Genomic DNA, 26,294 nt, shown 5'->3' on the forward strand with positions numbered 1-26,294 from the left:
TATGTAGTGTATTACATTGTGTTTGACTGTACGGCACATATGGTAGGCGTAGTGTGCACACATGCGTGTACTTATGCATGTGATGTACACGTGCATGCTGTGTGTACGTGTATGGCTATGAGTATATAAATAGTGGTATGACTGAGGTAGTTCAGTCACTAATTGAGTATTGGTATAATCAAGTCATGTTCTTACAAAAGTGCAACAGTATACTAGAGGTCTATCCGAAGTGGTGTACGTAGATCTAGCAAGTGTTGCAACACTTGCAGAACTTGTGTGAGTGGATCGCTTCTTTACATGCAGAACTCATGATTACGCATTGCGAGCTAGAGCCTCCCCATGCGAAATTGTAATTCGTGCAAACGCATCACCTTTGCAAGTGGAACTTATGCGTAATGCATTGCGAGCTAGTCTCCGCATGCGAAATTGGCTGATTTGCATGCGTAAACGACATTTGCAAGAGACTCGCATGTGAATCTCATGCGATCGCATGAAGGTTTTTTATGGGGCTTCCTAACTCCACGAAGTAATCCACCGTCCCACTGGATTAGTTTATGGAGTTTGGGTGAGCTCAACCGAATTAGGTGGAGAATAAAGAAATGCGCCCCTAATATTTGTGGACTGCTTAATGCTATTGTGGATGGCTTAATTCTATTGTGGATGGCTTAATTCTATTGTGGATGGCTTAATTCTATTGTGGATGGCTTAATTTTATTGTGGATGGCTTAATTATGAATTTGGTAGAAAGAGTTCCTGTGTGCATTTCTACTTTGCTGGTACAGTTTGAATAGGTATTCTGCTGGCAAGAATTTCAGAAAGCTGAAGGTGTCAGAAGATCAAGTTAGAAGATCTAATAAAGAAATGAACATTAGAGCTGCAGTCTACGAGTTTATGGAGCATGGACGTGGAAGTTGTCTGCATTGTTGTATGCATGTTGTCTCATTGCTGGAGCTACTGGATGACGGCAAGGTGCACGCTCACTGTCATGCTCACTGTCATAAACATGAACTTGACCCACTTATAGTCCATGAATCAGGAAGACCAGAAGTGTCTCTTTCCCCTGTTAGGGTCAGTGCCAAGCCATCAATCTGTTCCATGGCACCAAAGCAAAATATGAGCAAATGCAGATGCTGCATTGCACTATCTATTTGTATTTCTTCTCTTTGCTCTTTTGACTTTAGCCAGGAGAGCAAAAAAAGTTTTATGTGAGGTCTTGTGGCCCCTTTGTTTCTTCTGAAGGAACATTAGGTAGAGTCATGAACTTTTCCAATTTTACTGGTAAATGCGTCTATTTATTTTTATTGAAGTTAGCATCATGAGTTGATAGGCTACCATTGAAGTTCCAGTAATTGCACATTGATTTACTTACAAGTGTTTATTGTCTTGCAGGTAGTAAAACAGCAAATGATCATGATGTAGCATCAGATGAGACAGACTTTTCTTCTAATAAACAGTCTTTCCGGCCTGTGAAAGGAACAGATGTATTTGAGTTATTTACCATGGACAGTGGAGAACAGTTTACAGTTTATGTGAAAGAAAATGGCAGGCGATATTACATTGACTGGGACACCAACGTATATTGCTTTCTGTAGTAGTTTGTAGCATGATCTTGATATTGGTTTGCTTTGTTTTTGAGCAAGGAGTGGAAGAGACTTCCCGACTCTTGGCTGAGTCGTGGCCAAGTTCAAAGTCTTGAAAATCCAGTGAGAAACTTCTAAGTGTTAGCTTGTTATAGAGAATAAGATATTTTATTGCAACAGGTTGCTTCTGGTGACATCAAACCACGTACAGTTGGTAATATGGCAGCCTTTTCGTCTCTGCCACCGGTGGACTCTCTTGATGATGGTAGGACAAATGTATTTCATCACCCTACAAAAGGAGAAATACTTACATACATGTTTGAGGTCAGCAGTTTTCTTAACTGCATACAGAAATGTGCAATGAATGAACAAAAAACTGACAAACAGGCAGACAGGCAGTCGATGTGTATTTAGTGCGTATGTAGTGTGCATTGTAGTTTTAACCAGTTTATGTATGTACTAGATGTAATGGACACGTAGCTTAGCTATTGCTATAGTACTATAGTTCATTTACGAAAAATATATGTATTGGCAGACAACAGACAGACAGACAGACAGATACTTTATTCTCATATAGACTTTACTAGTGCATATGCTATGAATTAGTGAAAGCAAGCCAGTCCTTGCAAACAACAAAGTTTTAAATTAACTAATGGTCTTGGCTTTAAATGTCAAAATCAAATAATTTATCTAAATCACCATGATTAGGTGACAGTTTTGAAAGTTTTCTAAGGATAACTTTGGCATTGCATCTTTGTAGAATTGCAGAAAATCTTTTTCTTCAATACGACATGAACATGGAAGCATTAAAATTGGCTTCTGGATTTGCTGTTTTGACAAATGCTGCAAAAATACTCTGCCTTTGTGCCTCACCTCCCAAAATGTTCTATCACGACACATCTTGATACATATCCTCCTGGTAAAGCTCTTCTAAATATTCTTTCATTTTCTTTTCTTCTCTTGTCACGACAGCATGACCATTTTCCTTGCTAGCCCTTCTCATAACGTCCGGACTCCGTGGATGAGCTAGGGACACATCAATATCCAAAATTTCTGTCCAGTATTTGGATCAAACATTGTAATGTCTGGACGGTCTTTAGTATTGATGTATTGATGTCTTGGTTCTGTTTGATGGGGAAGGTGAAGACTGAATTGACAGACCGAAAGACAGACAGAGCCAACCAGACAGACAGACAGACAGATTGTTATATTTGAACTCTTACTCTACCAATAACAATCGCTAACTTTACGTATGCATAACAATAACAGTCAATGAACAAAATGTTGAACGTTTTTATCATACAGAAAGTCATCAAAATTGCACTTAGACAACTTCGACAACTTTTTAAAATCACACGAGAGTTGCAAGACTGTACAACTACAGACAGTTGCTTTCTTCATCTATCTCTAAAGTCTGTTTCGTTGCTTTTGCCATTTGCATCTTTTGAAAGTTTGGAGATCTTATCGAGATAGTCTTCAGTCATAGGGCCCCAAAAGCCGAAGTGTTCAAATACCAGTGGAATACATGTTGTATCAGATTCTGCTATAGACTGCTGTTGACCATATTTTGTCATTTTGCATATTTCTCTCAACTCAGCTGCATAGCCTGATATTTTGGCAGCTGATTGTACGGTGTCACAAGAATGTGGACGAGCAAGTGAAATGTCCACGTCTTTTGTCAAGTGTCCAGTGGGATCATATGTTGTTATATCCGGCCTGTTCTCAGAGTCAGTATACCTATTTCTTGGCTCAACTTGATGAGGAATATTTAACTCGTCTAAACGTTTAGCCCAAGTTGACACGATTGTATTGTGTTGCCATACTGGGCCACTGCCAAACTTGCAGGTCAATAGATGATAATCATCACACTTGGTAACAATCTGGGAATATGGTAAAGGTATACCAATTTTCAAAATTGCTGCGACACGAAATTCTGAGGACTTCAGAACAAATTTTGGTGCTGAAGGAATAGCTTGAAGCCATGATCCTGCTCCACGTCCCTGACATGACCTTATTCTTGCGGCATGTTTGACAGAGGATTCTTGCATAACACATGTTGCTGCATTCCCTTCAGCAATATCCGAGCTCAGGTGATTTTGGAGTTTACTGGATTTGCCATAAGCCCAGACAAAGACTGAGTGTCTCTCGATCTGATCCTAAGGTGAAAGGAAGGCTTGCTATTGCCTTGCAAAGATGCTGATAGAATGGAGGTGGACTCGCACAGTTGAGGCTGTACATAGATCTATTCTAAACGGAAATCTTTGAGGAACCGTGCTCATTGAATAGCACCATGAACCCACAAAAGCAGCAGCAGAGATTTGTGTCAAGTTTGTAATACCAAAACCTCCCAACTTGATCTTAAGAGATGCTTGCTTTCATATCAGCTTGTCAAGTGCACTCAACCCCAATATTGCTGCGAAAGTATCTCTTGATAGCTGATCATGAATGTGAGAAGCTTGGTGTAAAACTGGAGGAGGCACACACCTTGCTAAATGATTCAGTGTAGGCACTTGACAGTACTGCAGTAAGAGAAGTGCACTTTGAGGATTATTCAAGTTGAACAGCTGAGAACAAATGCCTTCATCTGCAGCCGCTGATTTGCTACATCTAGACTGGACATAAGAATCATTGCCAATAGGCGCCCAAGGATATCAACACCAGACGATAGTATGGGAACTGAGAATCTGTTTACAGACAGACAGATTTTTTTATACTCTCCCAAACTGTAAATGTAACAATTGCAAAAATGAAAGCATTCTAAGCATTAACAAAACTACTGAAATGTCTGAAGTCATAGCTATTATCCTAATGAACATAGTGCTGAATATCTACATCAAAGAAAAAATCATGTATCTCACCTACATGCAATCTACTTATCTATTTTAATATAATTCTAGCATTATATCTCTGAATAATTATAGAAATCTGTGTACGCCATCTTGCCTTGACGTCAGCTTCAGTACCTCTGCCTTCCGAATCTTTTGATTTCTTCGAGAGTGAGCTCAGGAAGTTTTTAGCCTCTTGACCCCAGAACCAAAAGTTTTCAAAGACCAGAGGAATTAAGTTAGGTGTTGATGCCATCCTGAACTGACAGAGTTTCGTATTTGCATTTCTTTCTCATCTCACGCCTCTCAGCTGCATAGACTGCCTCTTTAGATGCTCTATTTAGGATACCTTTGCTCCAAGGGTGAGCCATGCTTATGTCCACCTCTGTGGTTGATCCATCATACATCAAATATCAGAGAGACAGGCAGACAGACAGACAGAAAGACGCACAGACAGAGACAGACAGACAGAGGAAGGAATTCATCAAGGTGACCCATTGGGACCAGCTCTCTTTGCTACAGCAATCCATTCGAATCTCCTTTAATTTTGCTACAGCAGCAACATCCTAATGTAACCATCCTGGCTTACTTACCTTGATGACATCTATGTCGTAGGACTATCAAATTGCTGTATGTCTGTTTTATCAGATATCAAAGCATCATTTGAGAAAACACATCTAGCTAGTTGTGATAGAAAGTGTGAGCTCTATTATCCAAGTGGGTCTTTTGATAGCCAGGTTGAAATTCCAGTGGTAATTGATGGCACAGAAATACTAGAAACACCAATTGGAAGTCCAGGTTTATGTGGAGTCAAAATGTGTTGAGATTTCTAAGTCTGGCCAAGATCTATGCACAAAGTTAACTGAATTGGATGATTCACAGAGTGCACTAATACTTCTGCGACATTGCCATACCAAGGATAAACCACTAGCTAGATCAGTTGTTCTTTCTTGTCTTCAACCTGTTGCAAAGATCTATGATGAATTGACTAGAACTACATTTAACGATAATTTGAAGTTAGAGTCAGTTGATGAGTGCAAGTGGAGACAAGCTACTCCAAAAATCAAGCATGGAGGTTTTGGATTGATATCAACAGAAGAGTTATCAAGCATTGCCATTGTAGCAAGTTGGGCTCACAGTATATTTTAGGATGTTGGATCCATGCACTGTCAAGCTTGCCTACTAGGTTCCCGTACTTGACTAACGATGTATCACTGTTGCTTCCAACAGATAATATCTTGAAGATCTCGGCCGATATTCATCAAGCTGTCAAATTTACTGGTTGTGATGATTGTCAACATATAAGTGAGTTTGTCAAACAGCCCAGGAAATTACAACAAAAGCTATCTAGTCAACTACATGAGGCAAATGCAAATTTCTATTTGGAAACTGCGATTTCACAATCAGATAGAGCTGCAGCTAAATTTAGATCAGTAAGAGGTAAGGGAGCTGGGTCATGGCTGGAAGCCATTTCTACTGAAGAGATTCTTGCACTTAAACACGACGAATTTAGTTTGGCAGCATCTTTGAGGTTGGACATACCCGCACCTTTTGTCAACTGGAACATCCAGTGTGAATGTGGCAAGTTGGCAGATGAATATCATCTTCTTACATGCAAACATGGAGGTGGGCATGTGTAGCAGCACGATGAAATTGTAAATGCATGGAGCACTTGTCTACATATATTAAAAATTCATCATGAGAAAGAACCTCGGCATTGCTACTCTGGAAATGAGAATAGATCAGACATAGTTGTGTACAACTCTGGATGTAGCTATGACCTTGATGTAGTTATGTCTTATCTTTTCAGCCAAGACACTGTAAGGCAGGCAGCTTTAGAGGAAGGTTTTGCTGCAGTAAGAAGGGAGGAAAGGAAGATAATTAAATACGAAAAAAACAGCAACTTTCTGGCAATTCATCAAGCCTCAATTTCACTTCTCTGGTATTTAAACGTTTTGGAACTTGGGGGATCAGAAGCTACCAACTATTTAAACAAACTAGCCCCAGAAGATCATGAGACATTGAACTGTGCAAATGAAGCTGACTTTAGAGATTTTTGGAGGAAAAATTCTCGATAATCTTATAACGATGTAACGCTAAAGTCATCCTCCACAAGCTGACTCGCATCTTCCCTGGAGAAGTAGATGAGAACATATACGATAGAGACTATCAAAGTAGCTTGCATTAAACTAAAGCTGAACTCAGTAGTTTGTTTGCATTTAGTGTTAGAAATGTAACGTAGAGTTTGTGTTTCAATAGATGAAATTGACAGACAGACAGACAGACAGACAGACAGACAGACAGACAGACAAAAAGACAGACAGACAGACACACAAAATGACAAAAAGACAAAGACAGACGAATGCACAGACAGACAGACCGACAGACAGACAAAAAGACAGACAAATGCACAGACAGAGAGACAGACAGACAGACAGACAAATTGATTTATTGTGTTAGAATCAAGGATATATAATGAGAATTTTAGAAGCTAAGCTCCTTTTTAAAAACAAATCAATATTATATTTTTTGACCAACTGTTTCATTATTGATCTTTCTAAAGCTAGACTACATACAGAAAAAATGTCTCTACAGGGGAAGTCATTAATGGTGCATTTTTGACAATCTTGATTTGTTTCGCTGATGCATTTGAGTCGCATCTTTGAATCTGAACAGGGAATTAACCATTATTTGCTTTCAATACTACAAATCAACAAATGTTCGTAAGCTATTTAATTTCGTAAATTTTGTAAACTGCAAGAATTTACTAACTTTTGTAGTTCAGATATCCATCAACACTTGGATTTTATTTATTTTTATAGTTCTTCTACTAGCGCACAAGAGTAAAGTCTGCTTAGCTCATAGGACTATGCAGACAACGTCCAAAAACTCACTAACATAGTAAGCAGCAATAGCAGGACTAACCGCACAACCTGGAATAGAAATAAGTCCACCAAGACACTCCTGTTTGGAAACCTAGTGCTTAGTCGACGAATTGGCTTTTGCAAGCCATGAAATCAAGGACATTGAGGACGCAGTATGGACGTCGGCAAGTATTTACCCGGATGTTTATTGAGCCTCACTGTCACTTCTATGCATGTGTTCAAGAGCCATGAGGGAAGTTTACAAACATTTGTTTCTTACGAAATAGAGTTTGCGGCAGTTTACGAACATTTGTGGTTATGAACATTTGTTTATTTTACAGTAACTTCTAAACTCTCTAGACAGACAGTGTGGCTGTTTTAATCATACATAGATTTTACTGCATCACAAAACACTATAGACTGCTAATAGTAAGCTGTCAATGTACCGTATAACTGATTATGTGTGCCAGATTTACTTGTGCGATTTGTGTGGTTTTTCGTCGACCACACAAATTTATCGCCACACTCATTATACCCACTTACCATCATTTTTACAATCAATGATTATGTTGCTAGTATAGCTATTTACCTTTGAAGTGCATTTTTTCCTAGTTTTTTGTTGGCACATGTATAAGTGCATCGCACAATTAATACTCTGCATATGAAAAAAATGGCCAAATTCCCAGAAAGCACACAAATTTAGCATTGCACAAATAACCAGTTATCAATCTACGTATCTTTATTATAACAGACTGTTCTGGTTTAGGCAGACAAACAGACAGGCAAACAGACATACTGACAGTAAAGCCTTGTTCACAATACACCTTGCATCGCGTTGCGTTGTCTCGCGTCAAAGGATGCCGTTTCCTACGCGACGCGATGTGTTGGATAGAATTTTTTCCTATTCCAGGCCGTCGCGTCGGAAACGGCATCCTTTGATGTGAGACGCCTCGTTGCGACGCGAGGTGTATTATGAACCAGGCTTAAGACACACAGGACAGACAGATCAAATACACAAACATGAGAATTTGCATATATAGTCCAGTAGACAAGCAGATCGATGAATGGTTGGTTACATGTGTAAGTGGATTGTATTACCTCATGTGTAAAAGCTGCTATAAGTGAAGTTTATCAGAAACATAGCAAGCTACTGTAATAGGTGAGGTGTATTGTGTAATGATGTACTTAGCAATTTACATCCAAACTTAAAAATGGTGAAGTCTCAAGCAGCATGTGTAACTCAGCATGCAGGAACAGTTTGTTATTTTAGAAGAGTAAATTGAGAGTATCTCCAGGCTGGCTAATTTGCAAAAGTCTTAGTTTTTCAGATAAACTATAGTGCTTGTAATTGCAAAGAATGACTTAATGTGTTCAATGAAAACGAACACTCTGAACAAGACCAATCTATTTTAGCAAAGAAATTTCTGAGGAATGTGAAAGAATTCAGCATTAGTTGTAGTTAACTGTGGCATGCTCAAGTACAGGGACTTTTTATATTATTAAAATTGATATTACCGTACTCACGCGAGTATAGCCTAGGTTTTGAGCAAACTCTCATCCCCCATCATTCTAGGTAAAGATTTTCACACCTTAGACCCTTGTAATTGGTGTTAATTGGGAGTTGTTTCGATGATATCAAGCAACTGCAAATTGCTCTATCTTTACTTCATTATAATTTATCTTGTAATCTTGATAGGCGACAGCTGATGCCGAAGATAATACGATGCAATGCCAAGAGGAAACAAAGGGAGCAATATGCATGGGGGCAGAGAGCTGATAAGTGTGCAGCTTGATGATCAGGTTTATGAATTTTTGCAAGAGAGCACCATTTTGGCCAACCTGGTTCAAAGACTGCACTAGTTGATGAGGGTAGGCGAGTAGCTAGGGTATTCGACATTGTCGCTTCAGTTAATTAAGAAAGTTATGTACGGCTAATGAACTGGAAGAGATGCTTTAACGTGGGAATGGGGTGGAAAGAGTTGCAGGCACTTCCCGAGACATACCTGGAGGATGACCTACTCAGCTTCGTCTGCAGATCATCTGGTTGCGTGAGAGAAACTACCCTGAAAGAAGAAATTTGTGTGGGAAAAAATTGTGCCTTTTCTAGAAACATCACTACGTGTGTGGAATTAATTTGTGCGACAATAAGGCCGACCCATCTAAATTTGTATGCAATGGAAAATATATGTAGAATTTATTTTGTGTGATGTGCTTGTGATCGCACAAAATCGCACGAATTTTTCTTCCGCACAAATTTCTTCTTTCAGGGTATTACATACTTCGCAACATAGTGAACATGGATGAAATATGGTCTATTACGAGTGTTGCTGACACACAACTATAGTGCGAGACTTCAAGGTTGTTTAATTAACCTCTATGATAGTCTGACAGGGATGCTTAATTTAATCAATAATGGGTGATGTTATCACCTAGACATGTCATTTCTTGAGCAAGACCATATTTCATACTTTGCTCTTGATCCTGATGAACCACTGGGGAGGAGTCATACTCGTGTGAGTATGGTATAAACACTCTTGGTCACAGAGAGAAGTACAGACAAAGGTGCTGTAATAAGTGACTGTGAGTGCCATTAATTGAAGGCACCAAATTCTTTTTTGTAGAAGCTAGCATGTTGTGGCCTTTGGTGTGTAATGTCAGTTTGTTAGAATGTGTGGTGGTATGGTGGTGTACATGTGTGAGGTATATGGCTTGTGAATTTATGCGTGTATAATATTATATGGACATTATTGCAGAAAGATAAATTACTGTACAGTAAGTAGTTCAGAGGGTAGGAACGGTATTCAGGATGGGGCCAATTTGGATGCCATTAGTGGAGCTCCTCGGTTTCTTCCATTTCTATCTTGTTTTCACGATGACCTATTTTATATATAATGACCATAGGCTGCTGATTAAGGGGCTATGGCTCCCGTGGTTCCTACGTCTATGGTAATTATTGTGTGCCTAAAACATTACAACTGAAATCATCGGTGCTGCTAGCACAGGGACAGATTTTGAGTGTTGTCACTAGAATGGACAGCTAAATGGTTCTTTGTATCAATATGACTTATAGGTTTAGCCGTGTTGCAGTTTTGGATAGCAAGTATGTGTTTTTCTGCTTGTTATCTTCTGTCTTCTCTTCTTAGTAGAAATTACAGGTATCAGTGTCTTGATCCATAAAGGTCTTACAAATACAGATAATGGGGGATGGCCAGCCAAAGGCACAGTTAGGTACAAATTGAGAAATATGCATGTGTAGATATTAGATGCATAGACAAACAGGCATGTGGGCAGATAAGCACAGAGAAAAACTGGTTTACAACTTTACATGCACTAATGCTAAAGTATGGACATGACTTAATTAAATTTGCCAGCTGGTATATGTTTGTGCATCAAATGCGTAGCTATGGAGGTCATGAAGATAGGCTTACATTTTTACTGTTGTATTCATTTGTGTAACTGTAGAAAAAAAGAAACGTGGCATGTTTCTTTCATGAAATATCTGGATCATGGTTGAAAATGCCTCTCAGTTGGGAAAAGGATATTTCCTATATTGAAGAGATGATTAGGCATATTCAGGTTAGCTCTGAGTACCACAATCAATTTGACGCAATGTTGTTGATTATGCATATACGTTTAACAGTCAGTACTACCTGCCTGGAAGGATGTTCGAAGTATTATTGCTGCAATCCGTGCAAGCAATTACCACCTGGATGACTGCATTGCTAACTATACAGCAGTACAAGAAATGGATCAAAGTAAGATGATGGGATTGATTGCTTCAGATGTTAGATGTTGGATTCAGATTATATTCTGAGGTTTAGGAATAATTAAGTATATGGTAGTTCATATCAATTTATTCAAATTCAGTATATATTTAGTTGACAGGGACTTGTTGGAGATGAGCAGTTTTGCAAGTTTTGCAACCTTTGCAGGAGGAGCACACTTTAGAGGTTCAAAAGACTATTAGTTATTTAACTTTTTGGTTGAATATCAAGTCAACTTCTATAAAGTAGCAACAGCATCAGCTGGCTGCTGGCCTTTAGAAGATTGGTCACTAGATGCAATAATTGAATTGAATTTCTACATTGATCTAAGTATTTTGGCTGGATAGGAAGTCAGAGCATGCAGTGATGTCCTTCATTTTGCTGCTGGTTTGCAGTTGAACTATTGTTTGTTGTAGAAGTAAGGGATACATCAATAATCATTGGTGCCCCTAACCATAAGAAATCTACTGATTGGTTCTTGAGAAACTAAAGTTCGTTTCAGAATTAAAGTCACCTCTGCAGTCACAACTGAAAGTGGGCTGCTGATGCGTAACCATAGAACAGACTGATGTCATATGGGTATCATTGGAAAGCTCTATGTTTGTTTTATTCAATTACGCACACCTCTCATTTGCAGGACACATATTACACCAGAGATAGGTCGACTTATGTAATGCTTCCGGTAAAATAATGAGATAGAAGGTGGAGTCTTAATTGTCCATCATGTATCCTACTAATTGCATACCACCTGTTATTTTGGTACGTTTTCTAAATAGTAACTGGATACAGTTTGAGAATGTAATCGACACTAGGTACAGCCACTAACACTCTCTATTGCTTTCTACAGCACCATCGGCTTTGTACTGCGTAGTAAAGCAAGGTATTGCAACAGCGATAATGGGACACCTAAAAGGATTGCTACAGCAATAGGGATGTTGTACATTATAGGGTGTTAGGTATCCTAAGCCACACCCCAAAGCCAGAGGTGAGTTGAATGCTGAAACAGACTTTAGGTCATAGAGTGCTCAGTAACTATATTGTCAATCAAGGAGAGTTTATGCAGAACTGCTTAGCTATATGAAGCACACTCTTATTGAATGACTGAATGAGTATGCTTCTTTTGATAACTGCTGCTTATCGAGGGCAGTTGCTCTCACGTGAAGTTAATTATGTCTCAGTGATTGAAACAGAAAACAAGCTAGTAGGAGTAAATTAGTTTGTTCAACAGTTGGTTTAAGCAGTAGACAATAATTGCTTAGCTTTGTATGTATGAACAAAGAGTTTGGTTTTGTAGACGCTTTAGATGTCTGGCTTGATGACAACAGTGCAGCACAAAAAGCTGTTGTACAGTTAGAGGAGAAGCTAGATGAAAAGGTAACTGTTTATACATGTGATTCAGTTTGTTTTGATTATGCAGCTTTGTTGCAGACAGCTCAGTTTGAGTCTCTCAAATCATATAAATTGGAACTGGAACAACAGATTGTTTGGATGGAGGATACAGTGAGGCTGTGCTCATGTAGAAAAGGTAGCTGGATGTGTTGACATTTTTGTTTGGATGATAGATTGCTGAACTTCGAGAGAACTTGGAGAGGTCAGAACTAGAGCGATCAGCTGCAGTGTATAGAGAACGAGAACAAGCGGTTGGTAGCACAGAGTTTTCCATTTAAAGCATTAATTGACACAACTATTATTGTATCTAACATGCAACATTTATGGACTTTTGAAGTTTAAGTCTGGTTTTTGACTTGTGTGGTATTGCCTTATAATCTTTCTGTGCTGTTTCTGTTTGTTGATAGAAGCGGTTGACAACTGCAATGCAGGCTGCACAGACAGCTAAGCATAAAAAAGTTGCAAGGCTTCATGTTGACAGATCCAGTTATATTGTTGTTCAAACATCAGTTCGATCAGTCAAGACATCTTTGTTGGCAATGCGACAAAGCATTTCTAAACACTTTGATGCATTGAGAATTCTCCTGAATAAAGTATGTGCTACATGTTTAGACTAGCTGCTCAATGTAGTTGTAATGCTGTAATTTAGTCTATGACCACAGCGAAAGAGATAGGAGGCATTGGTAAACGAGCACAAAGTGAGATGGATGAGCTGAGAAATTTGTACAGGAAAGAATGTCTTCAAAGAAAATTGCTGTACAATCAGGTAAGAGTCGATCATATATGCAAACCATGCTAATTGATGCATGGCAATGAACCGGTACATTCTCTTGGTGTTTGTGTTGTTACATCTCTACTGATACAAGTACATAGAACGTTATCTAAATTACTGTAAAACAATAAATTTTTGTAAGTAGAAAACTTCGTAAACTCTACTTCGTAAGAAATAGATGTTCGTAAACTTTCCTCGTGTGTCTTGAACAAGTGCGTGGAAGTGACAACGAGGCTTAATCAACATTTAGGTAAGGACCTGCTGACACCTACATCTACTTTGGTCTCGCTATGTCTGATTCTTGACTTACAAAAGCCAATGGACACTACCCTGTGGGCCGAGAAAGGAGTTTCTGCTCAACCCAAACAATGAAGATAATTGTTTAGATAGCGTTGTATCTGCACCTGCAAAGGAAGAGTGCCGGTATTGCTGCTCTCTATGTTAGTGATTTGTTTGTAGTTTACATAGTCCAATGAGCCAAGTGAACTTCACTCTTGTGCACCTAATAGAATGACTATTAAATCAATAAATCTAAGTATTGATGAATTTTTGGACTACAAAGGTTACTAAGTAATTTGAGTTGATTTTATGCAAATTTTACAAAAATCATGAAATTAATAATTTACAAAAAAAACTATTCTTAGTCTGATTTTTGTCTGTTTTGCTTGTCTTTCTGTCTGTCGGTCTGTCTGTCTGTCTGTCTGTCTGTCGGTCTGTCTGTTTGCCTGTTTGTCAAATACATATATTTCAAATTCAAAGAAATTTCCGTCAAGAGCTTAAGAGCTAGTCTTTAAGTAAATTTCCTCTAAATCAACAACAAACACTTAAGGCTACAACAGATGACCCCATAGGGGGGTCAGAATACATGTAACCTCTTACTTTAAAACAAATTGATATTCGTCAAGGACACTGCAAGATTTTTGTCCAGCTGAAATTGCTGCCATCTTCCTAGAGATCACACTTGAATTGCATTGGTGCAGCTTGATCGAAAATCGTCGTCTCCAGTGTGTTTTGAACTCAGCAATGTTAGATCGTCCATTGTCATCCCTCCACAAAGCAGAGAGGACCTTTAAGTACTCAGACGCTTTCTCCCCCCAATGGCTGAAATGTTCGAATACAAGAGGCACGACTGTTGGCGAGTATCCACCGGGTAGTCGTTCCTGGGCGTACTTGTTTTCCTTGATTTGCTTCCTTCTCATTGCCGCGCTTCCTCCAGTTGTAGCTGCACGAGGTAAGATGTCTGATGCCCATGGGTGAGCCAGTGCCACGTCTAACTCAACGTTAGATTCTGTCTCTGAGTCATAAACTAGGATGTCAGGCCGATTGTTCGAATGTGTGGAGCGGTCCCTAGGGTCACACTTGTGGAGCAGATGAACTGAACTCAAGCACTCAGACCATACTGACATCATTGAATCATGGGTCCACACAGGACCGCCACCGTTCTTGCATGTTAGGAGGTGGAATCCATCTGTGTCAGAGCCCTTTATATCTAAATTTCGACCACAATCGCACTTGTCGACCCACTCAGGAAAGGAGACAGGAATCCCTAACCTCATTGAAGCTGCCAAAATAAAACTGTTGGGTGATAGCGCAACTTCTTGAGGAAGGTACAGCACTGAGCCAAGCCCCAGCTCCCTTACCCTGCAGAGACAGCAGACGTGCAGCGTCTTTTTGAGATGAGCTGTCAATCAAAGCATTAACTGTAATCTGGTTGTTATTATCTGTCAGTCTGTGTTGGAGTTTCTTTGTGTTAGATACCACCTCTGACAGGTTCTTGTCGTCATCCAATAGTTGATCCAGTTGATAACCAATGCTTCCCTTCTCCTTACAATTTGATAAAAGAGTCCTGACATGATCTGCCAGGGATGTGAACCGGTTCGGTAACTCCTGCAGGGAATTACCCCAGCTGGATACAAAGGCAAAATGGGAGACAATTTGCAACAGTGTCATTCCGAACCCACCAAGACGTATGGGGAGTGTTGTCTGCTCCCATTGGCTAGCTGTTAAATCTCTGGTACCTATCAAAGTTGTAAAGCACTTTTAAGTCAGTCGATCATGAATAGTGGCAACAGGTTGCAAGCTATCCGGGCAAACTCCGCTGGCCAAATGGTTGAGTCGGGTTGCATGGCAATGTCTCAGAAGAAGCATTGCTCTCAAAGGCTCATTCAAGTCAGGTAACTGCTGGCAAAACACATTGTCAGAATTTGCGACATCAATACAGACAATTGAGATGAAGTCATGGCTGCCAATAGGAATCCCAAGAATCTTATTTCCTGTGTGGGAAATAGGCATATCTGTTGACAATAAATCTGGTACTGCAGAAGGCAATGGGCATTACAGCTCACACTTCTGTTTTGAATTAAAGTCCGACATTGCCTAACTCTTGCTTTTTTAAGGATGCAAAAGCGTCGAGCACATTGAGTGATGATCCAACAGGATCACATTATCCAGATAAGCAAGGACAACAATGTATTGGAACTTGCATTGTATGGTAGTCCGAATGTTGTGAATACCCAATGAGAAGAGCACTGGCCCAAGGGGGTCCCCTTGATGGATGCCTTCCTCAGATGAAAGCACCATTGAGACATTGTCCATTAGGTAAACTAAAGGACTGGACCCAGAATACATTTCCATCACATGTATTGCAATCTCAGAAAAGATGATAAAACTTGTGTCATCACTTGGCCTCTGTCAATTTGTCTGTCTGTCTGTCTGTCAGTACATATATTTTTATTACAATGAAATTTCCATCAAACTGTAAAAGCAAACCTAAAGTCCACTACATAATAATTACTACATAATACAGTAGCCCCGTATGGGGGATAAAACTTAAAGAAGCTACTTAACTACAAGTTGTGCAAAGTCATTGTTTCTACGAAGGGTCTTAGGTCCAGAACCGATCATCATGAGTTTTCTTGTCAGCACGCTTGCATTGCAACGTTGCAGTTGAATTGAAAATCGTCTCCTCCATTGTGTCTTAAACTCAGCAACATTGTTTGTCTGTTCTCATATCTCCACATACCTGCAATTGCATTAAAGTAGGTAGTGGCTCTTTCTCCCCAATGGCCAAATTGCTAAAAACTACAGGCACTACTGATGGAGAATATCCACCGGGCAGTTTTTCCTCTTTATATTTACTTAATTTAAGTTCTTCTCTTCTCACAGCCGCACTCCCTGCAGTTGTAGATGCAAGAGCCAAAATGTCTGCAGCCCACGGATGAGCTAGTGCCACATCAAGTTTTATGTTTGAACCAGTTTCAGAATCAGCCACATGAATATCTGGGCGGTTGTTGGAATTCACATATCTTTCTCTAGGTTCACATTTGTGTGGTAAGTGAAGTGAACTCAAACATTCTGACCATACAGACATCATTGAGTTGTGAGTCCATACTGGCCCACCACCAGTTTTACAAGTTGTAAGATGGAAACCATCTGCATCTTTGCCATGTATTTCTAATGGTCTTCCATAATCACACTTGTTAGTTAATCAACTCTGGATAATGTCTGTCTGTCTGTCTGTCTCAATACATGTGTTTTCCATTTAAATCAAACGTTTACATCATGAGCAACCTCACACAACAAGACCATTGCGGTCTTGAAGCATACAAAATTACACTGAACAAACTACATTTTGACGATTTAATCTCGCTATGCTAATGAGTTAGTCTGTCTGTCTGTCTGTCTGCTTGTCTGTCTGTCTGTCTGTCTACTTTTTAGGTTGCTGCTTGTCAGTGGAACTATGTAAACACTTATTGAAATGCTGTGGTTTATATTTTGTCTTTGTTAATTTGAAATTGGTTTCAGCGTGTTCCTGAGAACTATGAGCTGACAGTAATTTTTATTTTCCACTGAATTTAATTTGTTTCAAGTATCTTCTTTGGTGTTTTTTGAGCTTCTTTCTGACAATGTGGTGGGGACATACTTTAGCTGTATTTCCTGCTACCAAGTTACTTTCTAATGGTAGTATACTATTACCGTATTTCTTCAAATAGTGGCTGCCCTTAAATAGAAGCCTCCCTCATTTAGAAGCCGCAGCTGAAGAGACTTGTTGAAAATCGAGTCAGTTCTTCATCCCACCAAATCAATGAGAATATCATCTCAATGAATACTAAAGTTTGTTTCAGAATTATAGTTACCTCTGGCTTTGGGTAGTGGCTTAAGATACCTATAACCTTATAATGTACCGGATGCCCTATTGTTGTAGCGGTGTCTCATTACTGCTGTTCCAATAACTTGCCAGTAAACTACGCAGAACAGAATAGTTGGTGCTGTAGAAAGCGATAGAGAGTCTTAGTGGCTGTACCTAGCGTGCAGATTACATTCTCAAGCTGTTTCTAGTTACTATTAGGACAACACCAATCTAGTAGGTATGCAATTAGAATGATACATGATTGACAACACTCCACCTTCTATGTCATTATTTTGTCGGAAGCATTACATAACTTGACGTATCTCCGGTGTAAAGCATCCACATAACTTGACTTATCTTCGGTGAAAAGCATCCTACAAATGAGAGGCATGCATAATTGAATAAAGCAAACGTAGAGCTTTCCAATGATACCTGTATGACCTCAGTCTGTTCTAGGGTTACGCTTCAGCAGCCCAATTTTGGTTGTGACTGCAGAGGTGACTTTAATTCTGAAACGGACTTTAGCCTGTGTTTTTTATGTAAAGCTTGAAAATGACGACGACGATATTTGTTTCTATTGTACTTGTGGCATGGTGTAGTTTCTGCTACAATTATTACAAAGGCAAACAGCAACAACAGCAACAACAACAATAAGAATAATAACAACAACAACAACAACAACAGAAATGATAGCACGATAAGGCTTTACTCTACCCTGCTAAGACGTACATGATGCTTTCCCTATCTTTTTGTGGTGCAGTTTGTCTTTTTGATGTCCGTCTGTTTGTGTGTGTTTGTTTAGTTGTTTTTCTGTCTCTATGTGCATGCTGGTCTGTCTTTTGCATTCTGTTTTTGGCTTGGATGTGTGCAGTAGATTAATTTAAGTAAAGTTTGGGAGTGTGAAGGACATAGCTGTCAATTTATGGAAGTGTACTTAGTCATTGTTGCTTATTAGGGCTGTAATATAACTGTGTAGTAGTAGTAGTAGATTGGGCCACAAACCATTGATTGTAAATTTTTTATGTAGTATAGTGTGTGATATAGAAATAAAAGTCTTCAATAGATAATTAATTTGTTCATGTATGTTTACTAAAATACTGTTTTGGTGCAGAGTAATTAGTATATAACCTTTTTTAGCACATGCAGTTTGCTTAGACCAGAAGTATTACGCCTTATTTGCACTTGTATTACTAACAAAAAGTAGTAGAATATGTGTACAGCTTTCCTTAGCCTTGAACTCCAGACCAGATAGCGCGTGAAGCTTGCAAACTCTAGTCTGGACCAGAACGGTACTAAAATGATTTTGGAAAACAGCCTTCTAAGCCAATCAGTGTCTTAGAACCGGAATGTCGGTTGTAAATTCTGATTGGTTTAGCAGTAATTGGTTATGCTAAGTGGACCAATGCTGATTATGCGTGTGTAATATTCTCCTGGCGGCTAAGTGCACACTAGAGGCACTAAGTGCATGCAAGAGCCGTGAATGAAGACTCTGGTGCACACACACATCTTAGTTTTAGTTTCAGCTTTAGTTCTTTGATCTTTTTCAGCTTGCGGTGACAGGCACAGCAGCGTCGCTAGACCATTACCATTGACATCTGGTCAAGCAGTAGTCTCGCTAGTTGAGTGGTTAGACTGGCTAGCATTCTGCCAGGGAATCAAAGCGTCGTCGTTTCATGCTGTCCACTGAGATATCACCGCAAAGACGGCAGATGTCTCTTCTTCATTCGTGAGATCTCATGGCATTTACAAATGAAACTTTTAGATAATGCAAAAGCATGGTATCTTCCATCTCATTATGAACTAGGTAAAACGATTCTAGGCTGTTAGACTACCCTTTAGCATCGCTTTTTGATAAGTACTTCCGCAACCGTTTTAGTATTGTTTTGGTCCAGATTAGAGTTCGCGCGCTTCGCACGTACGTGCTCTAGTCTGGAAGTTGAGGCTAAGCTTTCCTCTGCTTGTTGCTTCAAAACAGAAATTCAGGTGGAGATGTGCGACAACAACACACTACCAGCATAAGAAGAGGTGTACCACAAATAAAAAATGCAACAGAGAGAATAATGTTATTTTGTGCATTTTCTAAACTTAAAGTTCAAATGGAAAGATTAGGAAAACTGTCGGTGTCAATTTAATTTGTGTCCCAAGCTTTGCTGAGGTTAAATCAGCATTGTATATGAGAATGCAGACAGGGCTCTTTCCATCACTGCAAATGTATTTGTGAATACAACAATATTTGTTTTTGTGAATAGACTCAATACTTATAGTTTAAACAACTAAATTATATTACAGTTTGTTGTTTGGTGATTGGATGTAGCTACATGTTAAAGGCATTTTATTTAAGAATTCAGTTGGCTGCTTGTTTTTGATCGTTTGGTCTATTTAATTTTGGCTTTATTTATGTCACATGTTGTGATTTATTTAGCTGCAAGAGCTTAGAGGCAACATTCGTGTTTTCTGTCGGTGTCGACATGATGACCGCTATTCTGTTGCACTGGAGTTTCCAACTGAGGGTGAGATAGCTGCTCATACACCACAAGGCCCTCAGAAAATATTTGAGTTTGACAAGGTTTATGGGCCAGAAACAACCCAAGAACAAGTACGATCGAACACATATATAACATTAGCATTAACGTTACTATTATGATTAGGCATTAGAACTGTGACTATTCCATGTTACGTTAGGTGTTTGAGGACACTCTGCCGACTATTATGTCTTGTGCTGATGGTTACAACATTTGTATCTTGGCTTATGGTCAAACTGGATCTGGCAAAACTTACACTATGATGGGAACAGATAGTAATCCAGGAGTAAATGTTAGGTATGGAAATGTGCATTTTCGTACCAACTGGTGACTAATGACGATATCATAAAGGGCTATCAAAGAGCTTCTAAGAATATGTCAAGAGAGGGAGCAGATTGCATACACACTGAAGGTTTGATTCGTCTGTCTTCTCTCCTGCCTGTCTGTCTATTGCTCCTCACTGTTTAATTTTTTGTCTATCTATTGTGTTTATTGTTGCTGTGGTGAATCAATCAGTGTAATGAAAGGAGTCGCATGATGTAGACTATTTACAGTCTTATACCCCATTCACACGAGCACTCGTAAGCGGGCCAGCCCATGCTGGCACGGGTCGCTGCTGAATGAAATTCTTGTGTGAAAGAGGGCGGAATCAAGTCGAGTTGAGCCGAGCCCTGCTGTCCTGGTCAACTTGAGCTGGCCAGGGTCAGCTTAGCTTTAAATCATCGTGTGAATGTGAGCCAAGCCAGGCTGAAGGCCGCACATGCTCACTAGCTTCCAAGATGGCGTGGGCGGAACACGAAACCTTGTGTATCATTTCTGTATGGGGTGAAGACAACGTACAGTTCTAGATCGAATTGCACGAGAAATAAGGACTTGTACACAAAGTTAGTGCAACAAATAGAGGAGGCTGGATATGTATGAACGGGTGTGCAGGGTCGGGAAAGATGAAGAAGCTGAAGGGTGAATATAAAAGATAAAAGACAATAATAATGAGAGTGGAAGATCTCGTTGTTCAACAAAAATATTTGAGGCAATGGATGGCATTCTGGGGCACAGGCCAGCAACGTGCCCACCTATTCTGTTAGACACACTTTCAGTTTCATCAGGTAGTAGTGATCAACAATCTGATGATGTCATGGCGAGCCCAGAGTTTGATAGTGAAAGAAGATTGCTGACTGATAGTTGTACACACACCGGCATTAGTGTGCTCAGAAGTTTCTGTTGCTGACGCTTGCCAAAGTACATCTGCTAACAATAAGGAGCCAAAAGGACAGAAAAGACAACAGCAATACGGAAATAAAGGCCATGAAGTAAGGATGAAAGATATGATTGAAATGATAAAGTTTGTGAAAAAGGAAAGAATCAGATACATCACTGTTGATGGAACTTGAAGCAAAATGATGAAGTAGGAACATTTACGACTGAAAAGGAAGAGAGTATGAAGAGAGAGAGGAAAAGGGAGGATAGAGAGTTTGAAGAAGGAAAAAAGAAGAACGAGAATTTCAACTGCAGATGAGGCAGTTGATGGTAGGATTTGGGAATCAACCGCCGGCTCAATATGGCCCACTTTGTTCATATTTTGATGATTTGCATTCTCAGCAACAATAATATACTTGTGAACTGTTGTTGGAGTTACATCTATTTGCATAACTGTAAAGATACAGCACTAATGATGTTGAAGTATTATTATAATTGAACAACAACTCAACTATGAGCGTGTTCACACTGACATTTGGACTAACTATGATTAGGCCAACATTAATGCAAGCACGTTCACACCACTAACTAAGATCAGTAAGTTACGTGGGCACGTGAGTGTAATTAGCCTTGACAGTTTTCATCCGCCTTATCCGGCAAGAATTTGCGTGAATTGTCTTGACAAATTCATTGCTTTAGGTTTTGAAGAGGGAAACATTTAATTTGCTTTTTCTGGCAGCTCCTATAGGGACGGCAGGATGTTGTTGCATGTACAGGCACACACCTATTATACATCTGCCTGCGCTTCCGTATACATCGCCATGTTGTTGCTGCGTTTGTATGTTTAAACATACAACACCACATCAGAAACATTGGCGGCATGCTCTTCTTGTATACTACCTCACCTGCCAAAGTTACATGCAACCACTAATGCCACTAATCTGGTTGTAATACTACTCTTTACGGCGTTAGAATGGCGTTACACTAATCATGATTAGGACTGGTGTGAACGAGTGGCTTTAGTGCACTAACGCCCAATAACGCCAAACTAAACATGATTAGGTTAGGTGTGAACACACTTTATCATTCCCTTGCACTTGCTTAATAAATAAATTTACTATGATGCAAAGTACCTAACTAGGGCATCACAAATATCTGATGGTCTGTTATTGTTGCTGGCAGTGTGGAGTACCCCTGGTTGACGAAGTTCTGAAACCCTTACTTCCATCCCATCATCATCAAACGAGTCCATGTGCATTTCCCACATATTGTGGAGAACACAACAACTAGCAATAATATGCTGAACAGTGCCAATGTACATGTTGTTCTTTTTCATTAGTTGCCTCCAGCGAACCTTCAACCGACCAAATACGTTCTCAACAACTATCCTGGTTCTTGAGAATTGATAGTTAAATTTTTTTCTTTACTCAGATGTTCATTTTGAGGAAATGGCTTAAGCAGCCATTTAACAATGGATAAGCAGAGTCACCAATGAGAAATACTGGTAAGGTGCATCCTTCAATTACTCTTGACCTCGAAATATTACCTCATTTTCTGCTTCTTTGAATAGAAAAGAATTAGTCAAAACTCTTGCATCGTGCACACTTCCAGGCCATCCAATATAGATATTTTGAAACAAGTATCTGTAGTCAACAACAGGTTGGAGAACGACCGAATACAATCCCTTTCTGTTGTAATAATCTGTGTGATTGAGTTTGTGTGGTGTAACTGGGATATGAGTACCATCAATGGCGCCCCCACACTGAGGAAAATTGAATGACTTGGAAAATTTTTCAACTACATCTGAAAGCATTTCTTCTGAAGGGAATTGAATGTGATTTGGCATAAGACAATGAACAATTGCTTGACAGGTAGTCTGAACGATGGAACAAACAGTTGATATACCAATACCGAACAAGTGTTCTGTGTTCTGCTGCTGTGGCAAGACACCAAAGCATAACAGCGACTCATTTTTCAAAGCTGGCGAAGGCTCTCGTATTTGTTTTTGCGGTTCAATCTCCTGCCTCAATTTCTCACACAAATAGATAAATGTTTCTCTTCTCATTCTGAAATTAGCTTTCCTGTCGCTTGGAGTAAATTGCATTTGCACCACATATTCCCACCAGTGATTTGACCTTGACACATTTATTGTAGGTAATTAATATAACTTCAGATTGATGAAACTTGGGTAGTTACCTAGGATAGCTTCAAATATGCCTTTCTGGAGAAGGCCAGTTGATGAACATTGTTATCACAAGAGTAAACCAGGCTTCTTCTCTCCTCTGCTGCAAAAGTCGATGAAAAAACGATGAGTGCCTGTCAAAATGAAGACGACGTCAACGTCTACGCTCGGTACTTCTCCTTGATACTTTTGCCGACTGTTCCAGTGCCAGCAAGAAGTAAGCGAGGACAGCTTGTTCCATGCATGACGATGTTTGTATCTAGTGGCACATCAAGAGACATGCCGACTAAACTTGGCTGGCTTGCTTTCTTGGAACTCAGTGTGAACAAGGGCTGGCTTGTTTCATTAGCCCAGGCTGGATCGGTTTGGAGCTGTGCTCGTGTGAATGGGGTACTATTTAGTGAAGAAACCTAACTGTTTCAGTAATTTTGCCACAGGACTTACACGTTTTGGTTGTGGAGAGAGGATTCTACACCAGTTAACGCCTTGTTTTGAAGTTGACATTATAATTTTAGATTGCTTATGCTGGACTCTGTAGCAACATCGGGGTAGGATCAGGGACTGGGAGAGACTAAATAAAGTCTTCCCAATCTTTGTAGGTATGTCATGCGAGCAGAAATGCCATGTTTTTCTAAGTTCCTAGACGGTCAGCTTAATTTATCTTAGTGTATGTGGAGGATGACATTGACCATCTGTTTGATGGTACACATTAGCATTTCAGTATGCGGAAACCAGTGTTGAAAAGTCGTTGACAGTGAAGTGCGCTCATATCCATCACGTTTATGATGTTAGAATTATCAGCCCTTCCGAACTTGAGGGCTATGCTATGCCCATGATTAGCGGTGTGCCATTGTAGTGCGAAAAGTTGACTGTCTTTTTCTCACAGTTTGTTACTGCTGGTATAAAGTATGCCTTGATGTTTTGTTGCTTAGGTTTCTGTTCTTGAGATTTACAATGAAACTATTGTTGATCTACTTGCAAGCAGTGAACAAGCGACAAGACTGCAAACACAGACAAAGGGAAAACAAGTCTTAGTACTGGTAATGTTCTAGTTTAATGATTCTGTACTGTATATATATACTGTAATGGAAATGGTGTGTGTTTCGATCAAAAGGGAATAACAGAGGCTGAAGTTAGAACAGTGGAAGATGTTACAGATGTGCTTGAGAGAGGAAACCAAAACAGAAAAGTTGCTCAAACTGCTATGAATTCATCTAGGTAAGGCTGCCATTGTGTATATGCTTATTTACATTCAGAGGTGTAGCTAGGCATGTAGCCGCATTGCCCAGAAACTCCCGTTTTTTGGGGCCTCTTCTCTATCATGATAACACATTCTTGGTACTATAGAAGTTAAGAGTGGAAGGCTGAACAGTGTGTTGAGATGTTCTTTCGTTGTTGGATGACCATATCGTATTAGTATGCTTAATCAGCATGTCGGCCATTCCTGGGCATTGAAGCACTAAAATTACAATATATTTTATAATATTTGCAGCGGACACAGCAATTAATTCTTCGGACTGGTAGGGAACCCCTTTTCAAAACCTTGGATACGCCACTACTAGGAATTTCCAAAACAGTGCCCAGGGCAGCAATACGGAAAGTGAGATTTTTATGAAAAAAAGAAATTGTGTTCTCAATAAGCGCCGGGTGCTTCGAAATAAATTCTGGAAATTGGCAGAGTGACTTGAGTACCATACAGAGTAGGCAAGTGCCTGTGAGGCCCATCTTGCAATGTCTTGCATACTTAGTCTTTATGAACTTAGGAGTACGGCCAGACCAGACTTTCCTCCTTATTTCAGGCATTTTATTAGAGCTTTCTTCTTTAATTTATCTCTCCATTCTTGTAGCCTAACCAGCAAGCAATGGCTTCAAGCCACTTTGCCTAGTAGGCATGGTGAATTCGGATTGAACAACATTGAGTCGTTGTCTACTGATGCTTTCGTGGCATGTTGGGCACAATCTATCCAAGCACTTCTTGCTCGGTTCCCTCCATTGCTAATGACATATCTTTGCTCTGCCAATTCGAAGGAAGGATGGCCATAGCGTTAAAGTCTTCTATTCCTAAGCAGGCAGCCTTTATGACACCAACATCTTCAATGCAAACTTACTTGGAGTGTACCAAGCGTCCACTCTCAAAATTTATAATGACTTGGAGTCCATGAGAGATAAGGCTCATCTGAGATCTCTGCAAGGGAGGAGTGCAGGGGCGTGGTTGGCTGCTATTTCCACTTCCACAAAGTTTGCATTTAGTTCTGGTGATTACCGTTTGGCAACACGTGTGAGGTTGGGATGTACTGTATGCCACTGTTGTCTCATTTAAGGTAGTGTGAATGTGGACGTAGGCTTAATGAACATGGTTTTCACCTTCTTACTTGCAAAACTAGGGGTAACCCAGTTTGGTCACGCAACACCATCACTGGTGTCTGGGCTGATTGTTTAAGAACCCTTTCAGTCCCTCATCATGTTGAGTTAAGATATCATTAGGCTAACAGCAATGACCAGGCATTTCAGTTTTTGATGCTTGCTTTGGAACATCCTATGATCTTGATATTTCAGTGGGTCACCCTCGTAAGGAAGACATAATTGAAAGAGCAGCAGATCAAAATGGGTTTGTAGCACAAGCCAGAGAAGAATTGAATAAAAATATATGGACAAGATACTAGCAGCAGGACGATAGGCAAGAGCCATTTGATTAATGCTGGAACGCTTTGGGGATTGGGACTGGGAAGCTTACAAGTACCTCCATCACTGTCTGAGAAATCGGTTGATGAATCTGGTAAGAAAAATGGAGGCCAGCTCAAGAATTTGTCAAGGCGATGCTTATCATTTGCTCTACAATCATGTAATGCAAAGGTTTTGTCGAAGAAGATTAGCTGTCAAGTGAAGAACATTGACAGTATTAGAGAAGATTATTCACTACAACTTTGTTTCCATTAATGTGGCTTGTTTAACTCGACCCATTGGTTGAGAACTCATTATTTAGCTGAAGTGCCTTTTACTGATATTCATGTGGCAGTATTGATGTTGAATATAAAAGGCAGACATGCAGACATGCAGACGGACGGACAGA

The 26,294-nt window shown here is 39.7% G+C and overlaps 1 protein-coding gene across 3 annotated transcripts in view; it reads left to right on the plus strand.

Moving 5' to 3' along the window:
* Positions 1–26,294, plus strand: part of LOC134189847 (kinesin-like protein klp-3) — a 31,742-nt gene that overhangs the window by 2,055 nt on the left and 3,393 nt on the right. For all 3 annotated transcript variants that reach the window (XM_062658244.1, XM_062658250.1, XM_062658256.1), the window contains exons 2-16: positions 1,390–1,574; positions 1,641–1,703; positions 1,761–1,904; positions 10,732–10,845; positions 10,910–11,024; positions 12,328–12,407; positions 12,462–12,533; positions 12,596–12,673; positions 12,830–13,015; positions 13,072–13,188; positions 19,746–19,919; positions 20,006–20,142; positions 20,197–20,257; positions 24,157–24,264; positions 24,339–24,442. In XM_062658244.1, coding sequence (XP_062514228.1) covers positions 1,390–1,574; positions 1,641–1,703; positions 1,761–1,904; positions 10,732–10,845; positions 10,910–11,024; positions 12,328–12,407; positions 12,462–12,533; positions 12,596–12,673; positions 12,830–13,015; positions 13,072–13,188; positions 19,746–19,919; positions 20,006–20,142; positions 20,197–20,257; positions 24,157–24,264; positions 24,339–24,442 — 1,738 coding nt within the window. The remainder of the gene's footprint in view (positions 1–1,389; positions 1,575–1,640; positions 1,704–1,760; positions 1,905–10,731; positions 10,846–10,909; positions 11,025–12,327; positions 12,408–12,461; positions 12,534–12,595; positions 12,674–12,829; positions 13,016–13,071; positions 13,189–19,745; positions 19,920–20,005; positions 20,143–20,196; positions 20,258–24,156; positions 24,265–24,338; positions 24,443–26,294) is intronic.

This window comes from Corticium candelabrum, chromosome 1 (assembly GCF_963422355.1).
Source record: "Corticium candelabrum chromosome 1, ooCorCand1.1, whole genome shotgun sequence".
NCBI classification, from domain to species: Eukaryota; Metazoa; Porifera; class Homoscleromorpha; order Homosclerophorida; family Plakinidae; genus Corticium; species Corticium candelabrum.